Below are 16,822 nucleotides of genomic sequence, written 5' to 3' on the forward strand. Positions count from 1 at the left end.
TGTCTTTTCTTCAGTCACAGAATGATGCAAATGATAGGTTCTTTCACTCACAAAAATGACCTATAATACCTTACAACTAAGGAATGGATATCCATTACTCTTGGGGGAAAAAAAGTATTGGGACTGGTGTGCTCTGTATCTTTTCCTCAGAATGTAAGAGTAGCGAGATACTCACCCCCCACCACTTCCCTTTTTTTGGTAAGTCAAGCAGAAAGACAAAGTGAAAGGAGATAACCAAGGAAACTGCCAATCTAAGTGGGGCGGGCCATCAGTATTTTCTTTCAGTCTCTCTAGGCTCTCCTTGGAGCGGGAATCTGGATGGAAAGAAAATTAATACCATAAACTTCAGGGCAGGTAGATATCCTTTCCATTTTACTGCCCGGGGGCTGGAATCTGGGAAGAGGTCAAGGTGTGGTTTAGGAAGAGGTAGCTCCCAGGAAAAACATTTGAGAGGCAGGGCAGAGAAGAGCGACAGAAGGCCACACACAGGAATACGCCAGCACCCCAGGGTGAGAGCGCAGAAAAAAGCCGCCGCGAGAGCCGCGCGCCGCTCAGGTGGCCCTTTCCCGCTCAGGTGAGCTCCTCCCGCGCCTCCCATTGGCCGAGGCGTCCGTGGCGCTAGGAGGGCGACGCAGGCCGGTCTAGTTCAGGGTCTAGGGCGGCGCGTCACTTCCGGTAGCGCGGAGCTTGTAAAACACCCTGGAGAGAAAATGGCGGCGGCAGCTGCTTCGGCGCCTCAACAGCTCTCGGATGAGGAGCTTTTCTCTCAGCTCCGCCGCTACGGCCTGTCCCCTGGCCCAGTGACGGAGAGCACCCGTCCGGTGTACCTCAAGAAGCTGAAGAAGCTTCGAGAGGAAGAGCAGCAGCGCCGGAGCGGGAGCCGCGGCAACAAGACGCGGAACAGTAATAACAATAACACGGCAGCCGCCACGGTTGCTGCCGCGGGGATGGGGGTCCGGCCGGTGTCGGGAGAGCTCCCCTACTTGCGGACTCCTGGGGGCCTGGGCCGAATGTCGGCCTCGAGCCTGGAGAGCCCCTCGGTGGGGGCCGGGGGCGCCTCGGCCGCCCCCATGGCTGGCAGCAAAGTGCTGCTGGGCTTCAGCTCCGATGAGTCGGACGCGGAGGCGAGTCCGCGGGACCAGGCCGGCGGCGGCGGGAGGAGAGACCGGGCTTCTCTCCAGTACCGCGGACTCAAACCGCCGCCGGCGCCCCTGGCCGCGGGCGAGGTGACTAACAGCAGCTCGGCCGAGCGAAGGAAGCCGCACTCGTGGTGGGGGGCCAGGAGGCCGGCGGCTTCCGAGCCGCAGACCCCGTCGCTGAGAAACGGAGCCGCAGAGGACGAGGGAGAGGACGGGGAAGACGCTGAGGGCAGGGACCCGGAGGCCGAGGAGCCGCTGTGGTCGAGCCGGACGGTGAACGGGAGCCGGCCTCTCCCGTACAGCTGCCTGGAAAACTATTCCGACTCGGAGGAAGAGGAGGACGCCGACGTGGCGTCCGCCAGGCAGGTATTAAAGGACGACTCCCTCGCCCGACATCGGCCCAGACGGAGCCACAGTAAGCCTCTCTCCCCGCTGACTGCTAAATTTGCCGGCAGCCGGCCGGAGACCTCAGTGCCGGGAGGGGGAGGAATCGCGATGAATGACAGGGCGGCGGCTGCCGGGAGTCTAGACAGGAGCCGAAGCCTCGAAGAGGCGGCGGCGGCGGAGCCGGGAGGAGGATGGAATCAGCTGGACTCCAGCCCCGTTCCTAGATACCGTGTTAACGCCAAGAAACTGGCTCCTCTCCTGCCAGCGCCGCCGACTGACGTGGACTCAACCTTAGATTCGACCGCAGCCTCCCTTCTTAAAACCAATAATCATATCGGCGGTGGAGCCTGCAGTGTGGACTCCCCAAGGATTTTTTCCAACAGCCTCTCTCCCAGTGCGGCGGTGGCCGCCGCTAGTTCACTCAGGATCAATCACTCCAATCACACGGGCTCCAATCATAGTACCTACCTGAAAAACACATACAACAAACCGAAGCTTTCCGAACCCGAGGAGGAGCTTCTTCAGCAATTTAAACGGGAGGAAGTGTCCCCAACAGGGGGTTTCAGTGCCCACTACTTGTCGATGTTTCTCTTAACTGCTGCCTGCTTATTTTTCCTAATACTGGGACTGACTTACCTGGGAATGAGAGGGACCGGAGGATCCGAGGACGGACTCAGCAGTAAGTATTAAGCCCGGTGGGTACGGTAACAAAGGGAATGTTAGTGGTCTGCTGTAGTCACACTTGGCATTTTACATGAGGTGGCTCCGTCTGCATGAACACGGTTTAATCGTGAAACACAACGGATTTGAGTGCATTTGTGTCATCTTTCTTTTAAGGGCAAACATTGTGACCATTATAGGAATGATAATCCCATGGCTGATTTAAAAATTTTTCTGTATGATGGTTTGGGAAATTCAAAACATCTTATAAAGGAACAAAATATTGTAAGCATGTTAGTAAAACGCATTTATTTGTGTGACAGGTTTTCTTCTACCCTTAAGTATATGTGGGGATACTAAATTAAATTAGTCAATAGTTTTGAAGTATTTTGATTGTTAAAGAGGCATCGTTAATGCCCGTGTTTTTTCAAATTCAGTTGTAATTTCTAAAAGTCAATGTAAGATCTCTTAAATTCTAGTTAAGTATATTGTAATATTCAGTATATGTGTAGGTAGTTCTGTAGTTTCTTTAAAATAAATGAATGTAGGGAGCAGGAACACACCTCTAAATGGATTTCTCACCTCAAAGCACTTCCCCCTCCCACCAGTGGAAAAAGTAATGGTAGTGCAGTGCAGGAGTGCACTCAGATTTATCTGGATTGGTTTCTAAGCCTGCCATTTACTTGCTAAATGACTGTAGGCAGAGGTGTTCATTCATTCCTTGAGCCAACATTATCTGTGTTGAGTACTCCACACAGGGCAGTGAAAAGTCAAAAGTATTGCTGTCCTTCAAAACAAGAGGAAGGTGAGTACAGATCTTTCTGTGTTCTGTGAAGGAAATAAGGCTGTACGCTACTTTACAGGTGGTGAGAGGTGAGATGGTGAGATTTCACTCACTGTTCGAGTGAGATCTGAAGCAGGAGAAAGAAATGGCCTTGGAGATGGGAGAGCAGTCTGGGCAGACATTATAAGAGGGAACAACAGCCTTCCTGTTGGTTTGAGTAGCCAGTGCACCTTGAACAAGGGGAAATGAGCAAGAGTTTTGAGTTTCCCTTTCCTAATCTAAAATGATGCTAATGTTGATTCAGATGATGCCTATGAAGATTAAAAGAAAGTAAATTTAGTACATGATAAATTGCTGAATTACATAGTGTAAGTCTCTGTTAGGTCTCTCTCACCTCTCCTGCTGAAACATCCTATGCTTTTCTGCCAATCAGAATTCACTGTATTGTCCATGATTTGTATTAATATAACTAGCTTACTATTTTTTATTTCATCCCGTTTTATTTCAAAATAGTGGATGATGCAGTTAGCAGACTTAGATAAAGAGTAGGAATTAAAACTTTGATTTGTAGATAGCCATTTCTAAGATAGTCAAATAATAGACTATAACTATATTGCTTAATTAGAGGGGTTAGAAGAGTACTGAAATCCAGCACTCACTTTAATTGGTACCCTGGGAGCAAGAGAGATATATTGTGTCCTGCCCCAGATATTTGGGAGAAAAAAGGTCACACTAGAAGTTAAACATAAATTAAATGACGTTACCTGTCAGCCAATGCCTGTCTGCATCCATTTGTTTTCTCTAATATCACCAATTCTGTGACCTGGTCCTTTTCTAAGGACTAAATGCTTTTCACATATTGTCTCTTTCCAGCAACTTGCAGAGGCAGATGGTGTTATCCTTAATATAGGTGAGGACAGTGAGACTCAAGGAAGTTAAGAAATGTACCCTCCATTGAACAGCTAGTGAGTGACAGGACTAAGATCTGGTTTCAGATTTTTTTCAACTATAATGATTGCCCATATTCTTACAATTATGGGTATTGTTTGTAGAGAGCTTTCTAAATAAGAGGGTACTTCTGTTTCATTGGGATTAAGAAAATATTTGAGTATTAGTAGGATTTCACACAGAATTACTGATGAGCACAATTCTCAATTAAGGTAACTCACATCTTCCTCCTCATTAAGATGGACGACTAGACTAATGTTTTCTTAGGTACTAAAATTTCAAATGGAATAGAAAGGATAGGACTGCTTGGGTTTTGGTACCCCCCCTTTCCTCCCACCTCCACAACATGGAAAGAAGGAAATTAAACAGCGTTTTGCATTTTAATAAATGGTAAATGCGAAGTGACCTGGTAATGGAAAGAACAGTGGCTAAGAGGTAGAGGATCTGGCTCCCGGGACATGTCAAAATGACCTTAGTCAGGTTCTTTAACATCTGGCCCTTAATTCTCGTACATTAAATGGGAGGAATAATTTCTGTGTCTATAGGGTTGTGAGGATCAATGAGATAGTTTGCTAAACATAAAGTGGTATTATTAAAAAGTTTAGATAAAATTCATTGTATTCCTGGTAAACTATATATAAAGGGAAATAGTTGTTTCTGTAAATGATATTTAGTAGTGTATTTCTTGCTTATTCAACACTTAATTTTTATTACATTCTCTTAAATACACGTTGTAGACATCAATACAGAAATTTGAATCAAAGTGTAATGAATCCTTAAGTGTGTTACATACATGACTTATTGTATACCCTGGTAGAAAGAAGTGCCTACTATGCTAGTTTCAGTTAGTGTGCATACCTAACGATGAATAATTTCCACTTCTGTATTTATGTATTGTGAATCCTTTGTCATTTTACAATGGTTAATTGATGGTTTAACCATAGGATTCATTGGTCAATACTATTCTTTAGGAAATAGTTCTACTTAGAGTAATAATTTCACCAGAAGGTTTTAGGTTATATGCCCAAGTAAGCTTCAGTAAGCTTTTATTAGTTATCATTTAAATGATGTATTACATATAATAGATTAGCCTTTTAAATAGTTCTTAATGATTTGGTCTTTGAACATTTTCATCAATACCCTAGTCTTATTAAATTACTTTTATTAATTAGTAGGAGTCTCCACTTCCTCATCTATAAAATTAAGGTGTTGGATTAGATGATCCCTGAGTTCTTTCCAGCTCTAAGATTTAACATTTTAACTTTGAATTGCCCTACCAAAACAAAAAGAATCACCCTGTAATCAGATTATATGATGACAACCTACCAAAAGAAAATAGGCAGAATAGATTGTATCTTAGGCTCATATGATCATTAATTAAAAATTGTTTTTCAATTACAAAAGACATGATTTTAGTAGAAAATTTTAATAGATACTTACGAAGCAAAAAATGTATGGGTATTGTATACCTCTCCTAGTCTCATACTCAACCCTAGTGTAAATAAATTCAAATAATAAATACTTTCAGAATTTTCTTAATGTTTTTCATCTGAATACATACATTCGTAATATATGTGTTTATGTGAACATTTTCATTCACCAGTACAGTGGCAACTAACTGCCAAGCACTGTTTGAAGCAACAGAGATGTGGTGAACAAGGCAGATGAAACCTCCTCTCATGGAGCTAATAACATTCAAAGGGGGGAAGACTGATAAATAAATAAGAACTATTAGATAGTGATAGCTACTAACACAAGGTAATGATAGTAAATTTGGATAGAGAAGTATGCGCATATAGATGGGCAGGCCTCTAAGATGACGTTAGAATCTGAGTGACTTGAAGGAACTAGCCACTGACAGGGAGGAAGAAGAGCATTCTAGGCAGAGGTAACAGCATGTACAGAATCCCTGAGGCAAGAACAAACTTGGCGGGTAAATGTCAGAATAGAAGGGGCACTGTGGCTGAGACATAGTGGATGAGGGGGAGAGTGGCATATGATGAAATCAGAAGTAGGCGGGGCCCAGATCATAAAGGACTTTCAGGTTTTGAGGGCCATAGAAAGCAATGAATCTTATGTTAAGTGACGTCATACTGTTCATATTCTGCAACTTGTTTTTTCACTTAAACTTGTAACATGGGTAACTTTGTGTATACTAAATTTAAGTACAAAGGCATAATTTAAAAATCTCACGCTTCATCAGTTCCTTTGCTGTCCTACAAAAATGCTAAAATCCCTGCTGTCTTTAAAATGTTGTTCTTCAACCCTCTCTTTTCTAGTTGTTAATCTCTTGGCCAAGTCGTATGTCTTTCCCTGTGCCTTTTATTCAAACCCTATTTAGTTTAGCTTTCTTTACCATCCATTCTTCTGTAACCTTCCTGCTTCAAGTCATCAATTACTCAGCTGCCAAATCCAAGAGAGGCTTTAAAGTTCTTATGTTTACCCCTTTGAATCATTCAATACATTGACAACTCCCTTTGTCATGAAACTCTCCAAACTTTTGTTTCATTACCCTCTCCTAGTTTTCATTTACTCAATGTCTGCCTGTGTTTCAAATATTGGTGGTCTCGAACTCTTTATCTTTGGTTCTATACCTTTGTATAGTTTCTCTAGTCAGTTTCATACACTGTCCTGGCTAATAATTTCCAATTTTGTATTTTCACCTTAGATTTTTCTCTCCTGAGTTCTCGATTTATCTGTTTGTTTATTAAACAGTATCTTTTGGCTATACTGTAAGTACCAGCAACATTGTACTCATCAGCTTTCCTTACTTTCACCTTGTTTCTCCCACTCTGTTTCCTGTTTTAGTTAATGACACTTCCATCCACCCAGAGCTCAAGCTAGAAACCTTGCATTTGCCTAGATTTCTTCCTTTTGTTCATTTTCCTACCAAACCTCAGTCTAATTGGTAACCAAGTGTGGTAGTTCTGCTTCCTACGCTTATCTTTTCAATCAATCGATTTCTCTCCATCATCACTGCTCTCGGTTAGTTTCTTGTCTGAACTGTCTCAGTAGCCTACTTACAAGTGTCCCTGCTTCTAGGGGGTAGCTCTTTCGGTCCATTTTCCAGTGCCAGAGCTATATTTCCAAAAGAAAAATGCAGTAACTCACTCTCCACTTAAAATTTCTCAATGGTATTTCCCTTATCATAGAATCTAAACTCCTTGACTAAACTGTTCATGATCTGACAGTGTGCCTGCTTTTCTAGCTTAATTTCCTATTGATTTCTCTCATCACACTTTACTTTCTGGATAACTGGAAGTTTTTGGAACACTACCTGGTGTTCATGGTATATGTCATGAAATTTTGTGCCTTTATTCCTTTGCAGGTATCATTTCCTTTGGGAAGCTTGTTTCTTCCTCTCTATTAGCTGCTGTTCATTCTTAAAATTGTCATCTCTGGGTATCTTCTCTGACTCCTTTATTTAGTCTTAGAGTTTGGCCCATCATTCTCTGCTCAAGTAAGATCTTATACATCCTTCAGAGCATTTACAACAGTGTATTATAATTGTGTATATCTACTGTGCCAGATAGATTACAGCTCCTTAAGGTAATGTTTACATAGGAGCTGTTGAGTACACTGGTTAAGGGCACAGGATTTTCACCCAGTTCTGGGTTTGAATCTTATTTCTCTCTTACATATCTGGTCTGTGACTGCTAGATACTCATTTGCCCTATCCTAAAAATGAAGGTGATAATATCTACCTCATGGTGGCTTTAAGCATTACAGTTGGTAGTGTATGTAAAGTGTTTCATGTCATTGCCTGGCATATGGAAATAACTTAGTAGATGGAAGTCACATTAGTATCCTTGGCACAGATTCATTAGTCAGTAAGTATTTATTGAACAAATAATCATATATCAGGTACCCAATATACATGCACTGATTAACCCATCATCTTACTCAGTAACTGGTTACCTTGTACGCTACTTAATACTTAGTACTGGGAAGGATCAAAAAAAAAAATCTCAGTCCTGCAAAAGCCTCTACTCCACTGGGAATAGTCATAGGAAATGGTTAAGAAACATACAATATGTGATAAATGTCACACTTTTGTAAAAGGAGAGAACTCACTGTAAACTAGATCAGTCTCAAATGATCAAAAGCCCTGCTTCCAAATTTGGACTTCATTCTGTAGGTTGAACAATAGGAATCCATGAAGGTCTTAAAGCAGAGGACTAGCGTGATCAAAATGATCTTTTAAGAAGTTTAAACAGGTGACAGTATAGATGAGTGACAGGATTGGAGGGGATGGGGTGGTAGGTATTGGAAAAAGGCATGGAGTGATGAAACCTCTACAGTTAAACCTCTACAGTGGGGATGGAGTCGTGCCTGTGATTGAGAGAATCCGTTTGAATAAAAAAAATACATGTAATACTTGACTGTTTGGATACCGAGTATAAAGGAAAAGTAAGAATCAAAGGTATACTATGGTCATGAGCCTGGATGAGTAAGAAAATAGTGATACCATTGACGGAATTAGAGGTATGGAAAAGCATCTTGTTTGCCTAAAGGTAGTACAGAGAAAATGAATTATTTGCACCCTTTTTTTTTTAGTTCAAGTAAAAGTATCCTGTAAATTACTGTAGTTAACATAATTAGATTGAAGATGAGAAACTGGTACTCAGTGTACTAGTACTGTTTAATAAAGGAATAGATATTTTAAAAACATTTGTTTCTTCTTTTATCAAGTGTTTTCCTTTTAAAGACAATACCAAGCATTACAAAGGTGTACCATAGTTTTTAAAAAATAGGTATTTTTACTTTTTCAAGTAACTAAACTAGCCAGAGGTCCAAAACTTAGTATCTATAATGAAAAAGATACAAGGATTTTGAAAAATAGTTGTTACCCTCATTCTTGATGAAAATTGAATGTTACACTTGAAGTTTTTCGAAGTTGACTACTTTGTAAGGAAAAAGAAAGTTCCTAGACTTCTAAGAATGTTCCTGGGAACACCAGGGCTTTGCATATCCCAGTTTGATAATTTACGAAATTAAAATCTACTCTGCAAATGTCTTTCATTTGAAAATTATCTCTAGAATAACTTAAAAACATAGTGAAAATTTGTGAATTCTCATGACTATGTCCACTGAGCCTGGTTTGAAGAAGCATTGGCATACTTACCAGGTCTTGGATAGTTAAGGAGACAGACCTGGGTTTGAAAATTGACGCTTTCACTTGTTAGCTTTTTTATTAAAGCAATGTACTGAACCACTGTAAACCTCAATTTCCTCATCTGTAAAATAGAGTTAAGTGAGAATTAAATGATGTAATGCTAGTAAAGTACTTGGCTTAGTACATTTATTATTACTTTTTAAATCTATTATACTTTATATTTGTTAATTTATTATTTAAGAACTATAATTACTGCTTTTTAATATTGCTAATTTAGTTCTACTTTTTATTATATTATTATGTTAAGAATATAGTACTATTACTATAACAGAGTGATTATTTTTATAACAACTAACCCTTATTTATGTTGTACTGTGTGTGAGGCACTGAGCTAAACAATTATAATCGTTATTTAGTCTTCATTAGGCAAGTATTTATTCCATTTTGTAGATAAAGAAACTGAGACTTGGAGAAGTGAAATAACTTGCCCAGGGTCATGTAGCAAGTAAGTGCAGAAGCAGTATTTGGACTAGGGTGGGGGCTCTTAACCACTCTGCCAGATTGACTTTTAACATATGTAAGTAATAAGGACTCTGTGTATATTCTCTACTGTTGTATTATCCAGAAAATTATGAAAGATATGGGTGGGTGAAGCAGATTAATACATTACATCCTAGAAGAATTAATGCATAACTGATCCCAGGAATAATCTCTGAATCCTAACAACTTCAGGACAAGAAAGTACAAATTTGAACTCACTCAACAATTAGGAATGATGTGGAACTATATATCCTTACTTAAGGTTTCAGAGGAATTTGTTGATACATGAGGGGGGCAATCTGCTATAATATAATACAAACTATAAAGTATACTGTGTAAAACTGTGACACATAATACTATTTCTAAATTTTAAAAGATTTGCACTCTCAAAATTGGTAGGAAATGTAGTTCTCCGATTAGCATTATTACTTTAAACTTAATGTTTTTCATTGTTGATTTTCAAGATTTAAAGACCTTTTGTTTTCTCTCTTTTGCCTCTTTTAAATAACCTTTGTATGTTATTTCCATATACTTATATTTGTTTCATTGAGAATGAGGCCTTCTACAATTTTAAGGATGCTTTGAAATATTGTATATTTTCATGATTCCTCAGTAGAGTTGTGACATTTTAAAACTAGTTTCTCCTTGCTTGTTAATTATTCTATATTAGCTTTACCTATCTAAAAAATATTTTTTTATAAATAAAAGAGACCTCAGGGGAAAGAAATATTTATAACATCACTGCAAAGAGGTACCTAATCTATTTTATAAGTAGTTTAAAAATGAAGTATACCATGAGCTATTAGAAGTCTCCTCTAAAATATATGGTAAATTAGGAGTAACTTCTTTAAGAAAATTATATTACTAATAGTATGTCTTTATTCTAATCTGTCTTTATTGTACACTAAATATTGCTACCATTTAATTTGGAAACCCAGACCAATACTAAGTGGAAATTATTATAGTAATTATTGTCTCATAACTTTAATTTTGACTTTCATATTCAGAATGCATTTTAACTAGATTTTAAAGTGATCCACCAGCAGTATATTTGAGTAGTAACCTTTGGATTTTTTTTTTTTAATAATGTATGCTTTAGCCTGAATCATACAAGTGATAGTTTTAAAAGAAAAAAAAAAACCCTTTGATGTAATTAATATATTTTATTAACAACACTGTCAAAAACAATTTTATGTAAGAGTTGGCCAGGAAGAACGTGTTTAGGTTTTCATATTTATTTACCTCACATTTTATAGTTAAGTTCTACATAAGGAAATTAGCTTTTTAAAGAGATTCTAAAAATTTATACTAACAGGATTTTAGATCTATCATGTGGAGGCCATTAGGTATTTTATGATGTCTTCAATTTTTTTTTCTTTATTTCTAGAGGTATAGAATTTAAAATTAAATTACTTCATTTGTGTGGTTAGCAGACTTACTGCTGTATGCCCACAAGCTTTTTGTTTAAAATGTTTTTGCAAGATGATTTCTGAATTCATCTTTATAGCTATGTTGATACCAAATGGCAAGCTAACATTTAGAAACAGCACTTGGGTGCAAACTATGCAAAAATTTAGTTCAGCTGTCCTGAAGTAATTGAGTGATAAGTATGCACCAATTGCTCTCCTGTCCTGAATGTGACATGAACAGAAAAAAACCTTGTAGGAGCAATGTTCGTTTTTGACACAAAGCAGAACGTTAATTTTGTTTAGCAGTTAGAGACCCCTTTTATATGTATAAATGTACAAATGGAATTTGCTGATTGTGGCTAATTCCTAAAAACACTTTTTAAAGAAAGGTTTTGCTCCATAGGAATTTACCTAGGTAGAATTTTTTGAACTTACATATAGAGACAGGTCACTGAAATTAGTTAGGAGGGATTGATTTTAGAATATCTATGTCTGCCCTGGGGCTAGAGCTTAGAATCTGGGTCAGCCTTATTGATCATTTACGAGGTTTATAAGGGTAACTCCCATGGTATTACAAATGCTTTCTTGTTTGATTAGGTCACTTGAAAAAAATATTTCAGTTTTAACTATTCATTCATTCATTCAGTCCCTCAGTCATAAATTATGTATTGAATGCCTACTATATGCCAAGTAATACCAGAAGGTGAGTGTGTATACTTTCTAGAACTGTAGGGGTGAAATGCTTTCCCCATATACAGTGCTTTCCTTCCCCCCACACTGTTGGTAGCATTCTCTTCTTTTTCCTAACTATTTAAGTACTAGCTAGCCTCCAGAATTGAGATGTGACACTGTTTCAGATTTGTGTATTGTGACTTTAAAGTTTAGCAAGTTTGAGTATGCTCTATAGTAAATTTTAACACAATGTGTTATCTACAAAAGAAATAGTTTCATTTCTTGCAGGTTTTTAGAAGTAATTTTTAAAGTAGAAAAGAAGAGACATGGAGAATTAATTTGCCAAAAATGAAAATGTTCCAGTCTGACATGCTTATGATTATGGTTCATGATGTCCTAGAAGTATTCTTTTGCTTATGACAATAAGTTTTGTTTTTAAAAAATATCATCTCCAAATTTCCCATCTTTCAGATTCCAAAGCCTTAAATGATAAAAGCATTTATTGAGAACTTTCTGTCTGTGAGTACTTTATATTGATTTTCATGAGGGAAACTGCTGTTACCTCCATGAGAAAACAAATATAGAGGGAATAAGATCACAAGTGACTTGTCCAAGATCATACTCAGTTTTGGAGTCAGGATTTGAATACATAATCTGGCTTCATAGTCCACAATCTTAACCACCAGGCAGAAGTAGATTTTCTTATGCATCTTTCTTCATCTACTAACTAACTTTATTTGTGCAGGTAAGTCACTCATAACCTCTGGGCCTTAGTTTTTGCATCCATCAAATGGGGTATAGTAAAATCAACTTTATTTCCAGCCAGTGACTTTTGTGGGGACCTAATGTGATAATGACTATGGAAATCCTTTGAAGACATTTGAAGTAACATATTAACTATATATTTTTAATGCCTTAAGTTAGAATTTCCCAAAGTAATCTAATTTAAGCAAAAATGTTTTCAGCACTGTGGCATGGCCTGTCAGTAATGTTAATAAGTAATAGAAGAGTTGGTTAAATTTACAGGCTTTATCAGTATTTGTAAACCTTTCTGTCAAGCTGTCTGAGCAGGTAAAAGAAGTAGTCTTTTTATATTACCTAATTAGTGTCTTATCTCTAGGTGCTGAAAAAGAATTTTCTAATTTTTGCAGTTACATTAATCGAATAGGTTATGTAGTTATTTTAGATTTTAGCATTGTTGACTAGATTTTAGCTTGGTAGATTGTTGATAGGAAAGTTACAGGTGGGTTATGTTGCTTTAATCCAAAATACATTAGTGAATTTTAGACAGAAAAATGTTTCTTAGGAATGTGGATGGGTCTTAGAGTAAGCTTCTGTTAACATTGTCTGAAGAACAGACAGTGCGTGCAGCTGATAAAGGATGGCCTGTTATGTGTCTTTCTTCAGCTGTTTGTAAGATACCATGAGTACTGTTACCGTTAAGTGGGAGAGTGAGGTGTATCCCTGTGAATAGGCAATAGAATGGGGTAATGAGATTGGGGGGTACAAAATTATGAAATGCATTTGATAAACAAGATATTAAAAATCATGCTACTTAAATTATAAGGAATTTAAAGTACATTAGGATCTTCAGTCTCCTGGATAATTCTATATGAAGCATGTAATGAAATTTTCATTCCACTTTGCATGTGAAACTATGTGATTTGTTTACATCAGAGCTGTTTAATAGAAATATAGGCCACATGTATAATTTCAGTTTTTCTAGAAGCTACATTAAAATGTAAAAAGAAACAGGTGAAATTAATTTTAATAGATTTTATTTAATCCACTATCTCTGGATATTATATCGACATATAATCTGTGGAAAAATTGAAATGCTTTACATTTTTTTTGTAGTAGGGCTTCAAAATTCAGTGTGTATGTTATACTCACAACATATCTCAGTTCATACTGGCCACATTTCAAAGGCCCAGTAGCCACATGTGGCTAGTGGCTACTGTATTGGACAGCACAGGTCTAGACTGCCCTAAGTTAGGGAGTTGTATTATTGGTTGAATGAGATCTAACAGCTACTAACTTTTGAATCTTTAAATGTGCCTTGCATTGTGTTCTCTATACTATTTTCAATCAATCTTTGTAAAAACTCCATGATGTAGGTTTATTCTAATTTTACAGATACTGTGAAGTATAGAGATAGTAATTCATCCAAGATAAAAAAGGTAGCAGAGAAGGGATTTTAAGTTTGACCTATAATCTTTGTCCTGTTCACTCTGTTGCACTGTCTTAGAGCATGGCCACTTAGGACAGGTAGGTAGTGAGATTTAGTTCTGACAGTGCTTAGATATTTTTGATCCACTGCAGTGACTTATGATTTAATTACCTCTTACTTAAGGTATAAAGGGCTCCTTGGCTTAACATGGAAGTGGTATCCCCTAAGTTCTCACTCATATTTATTTTTGGGAATATTCCTTTATGTTTTCACCATTTCCTATTGTACCTGCTTTGTACAGTTCTTCAAACTAGACAGGTAGGAGGGAGGGATGGTCTTTGGATTCTGGCATGTGACTGTCCTGGAACATAAGGGAAAAGTCAGCTTCTACTGAGAAAAAAACAGAATGACCAATAAAACTACAGTTGTGGTAAAAAAGTTTTAAGGTTTCAGTACCTTACATTGAGAAGAATTTGGGATGCTCTTGTTGTGTTTTTTGAATTATAAAAAGCATCTCAATTAGAACAGATGGACCTAACAGACATCTACAGAACACTCCACCCAAAAGCAACAGGATGCATATTCTTCTCAAGTGCAAAAGGAACATTTTCCAGAATAGACCACAAACTAAGCCACAAAAAGAGCATTAGTAAATTAAAAAAGATTGAAATTTTACCATCCAACTCCTCATATCACAAAGGTATGAAACTAGAAATAAATTGTGCAAAGAAGACAAAAGAGCCCACAAACATGTGGAGGCTTAATAACATACTCCTAAACAATCAGTGGATCAATAACCAAATTAAAACAGAGATCAAGCAATATACAGAGACAAATGAAAACAACAGCTCAATACCCCAACTTCTGTGGGATGCAGCAAAAGGCAGTTCAAAGAGGAAAGTATATGGCCAAGTAGGCCTATCATAAGAAAGAAGAACAATCCCAAATGAACAGTCTAAACTCACAGTTAATGAAACTAGAAAAAGAAGAACAAATGAGCCCCAAAGTCAGTAGAAGGAGAGACAAAATAAAGATCAGAGCAGAAATAAATAAAATTGAAAAGAATGAAACAATAGAAAGAATTAATGATACCAAGAGCTGTTTCTTTGATAAAATAAACAAAATAGATAAACCCCTAGCCAGACTTGTCTGGAAAAAAAGAGAGTCTACACACACAAATACAATCAGAAATGAGAAAGGAACTATCTCTATGGACATACAGAAATACACAGAATTATTGGAGAATACTATGAAAAATTATATGCTAACAAATTAGATAATCTAGAAGAAATGGGCAACTTTCTAGAAAAATACGACCTTCCAAGACTTAAACCAGAAAGAAACAGAAAATTTGAACTGATCAGTTATGAGAAATGAACTTGAATTGGTAATCAGAAAACTACCTAAGAACAAACCACTGGATCAGATGGCTTCACCACTGAATTTTATCAAACATTTAGAGAAGACCTAATACCCATCTTCCTTAAAGTTTTACAAAAAGTAGAAGAGGTGGGAATACTTCCAAACTCATTCTATGAGGCCAGCATCACTCTACTACCAAAATCAGGCAGACACAACAACAAAAGAAAATTACAGACCAATATCCTTGATGAACATAGATGTAAAAATACTCAACAAAATATTAGCTAACCGAATTAAAAAATACATTGAAAAGATGATCTGTCATGAGCAAGTAGAATTTGTTACAAGGATGCAAGGATGGTACAATATTTGAAAATCCATCAACATCATCCACCACATCGACAAAAAGGAGGACAAAAATGACATGATCATCTCCACAGATGCTGAAAAAGCATTTGACAAAATTCAACATCCATTCATGAAAAATCTCTCAACAAAATGGGTATAGAGAGCAAGTACCTCAACATAATAAAGGCCATACGTGATAAATCCACAGTTAACATTATACTTAACAGCAAAAACTGAAAGTTTTTCCTCTGAGATCAGGAACAAGACAAGGATGCCCACTCTCTCAACTTTTATTCAACATAATTCTGAAGGTCCTAGCCACAGCAATCAGACAACACAAAGAAATAAAAGGCATCAAGATAGGTAAGGATGAAGTTAAACTATCACTGTTTGCAGATGACATGATATTGTACATAAAAAACCCTAACAAATCCACTCCAAAACTATTAGAACTAATAACTAAATTCAGCAAAGTTGCAGGATACAAAATACACAGAAATCTGTTGCCTTCCTTAATGCTAATGATGAACTAGCAGAAAGGGAAATCAGGAAAACAGTTCCATTCACAGTTGCATCAAAAAGAATAAGATACCTAGGAATAAATCTAACTAGGAAGCAAAAGACCTATACCCTGAAAACTACAAGACGCTCTTGAGAGAAATTAAAGAAGACACTAATAAATGGAAATATATCCCATGCACATGGGTAGGAAGAATTAATATTGTCACAATGGCCGTCCTGCCAAAAGCAATCTACAGATTCAATGCGATCCTTATCAAATTACTGACAGCATTCTTTAATGAGCTAGAACAAATAGTTTTAAAATTCATATGGAACCACAAAAGACCCCGAATAGCCAAAGCAATCCTGAGAAGGAAGAATAAAGCAGGGGTATTATGCTCCCCAATTTCAAGCTGTACTATAAAGCCACAGTAATCAAAATAATTTGGTACTAGCACAAGAACACACCCATAGATCAGTGGAATAGAATAGAGAGCCCAGATATTAACTCATACATATGTGGCCAATTAATACATGATAAAGGAGCCCTGGTTATACAATGGGGAAAAGACAGCCTCTTCAACAGCTGGTGTTGGTAAAACTGGACAACTACATGAGAGAATGAAACTGGATTACTGTCTAACTCAATATACAAAAGTAAACTCCAAATGGACCAAGACCTGAATGTATGTCATGAAACCATAGAACTCTTAGAAGAAAACATAGGCAAGAATCTCTTGATTGTAAACATGAGCAACTTTTTCCTGAATACATTGCTTGGGCAAG

The 16,822-nt window shown here is 37.6% G+C and overlaps 1 protein-coding gene across 3 annotated transcripts in view; it reads left to right on the top strand.

Annotated features, from left to right (window-relative positions):
• Positions 1-659: 659 nt before the first annotated feature.
• LEMD3 (LEM domain containing 3) overlaps positions 660-16,822 on the top strand; it is a 76,620-nt gene continuing 60,457 nt past the window's right edge. For 2 of the 3 annotated variants that reach the window (XM_017661719.3, XM_073215571.1), the window contains exon 1: positions 660-2,205. In XM_017661719.3, the coding sequence (XP_017517208.2) occupies positions 711-2,205 (1,495 nt within the window). In that variant the 5' untranslated portion in view covers positions 660-710. The remainder of the gene's footprint in view (positions 2,206-16,822) is intronic. The other variant, XM_017661718.3, reaches the window with a different exon arrangement.

Source organism: Manis javanica, chromosome 10, assembly GCF_040802235.1.
Source record: "Manis javanica isolate MJ-LG chromosome 10, MJ_LKY, whole genome shotgun sequence".
Lineage (NCBI taxonomy): Eukaryota > Metazoa > Chordata > Mammalia > Pholidota > Manidae > Manis > Manis javanica.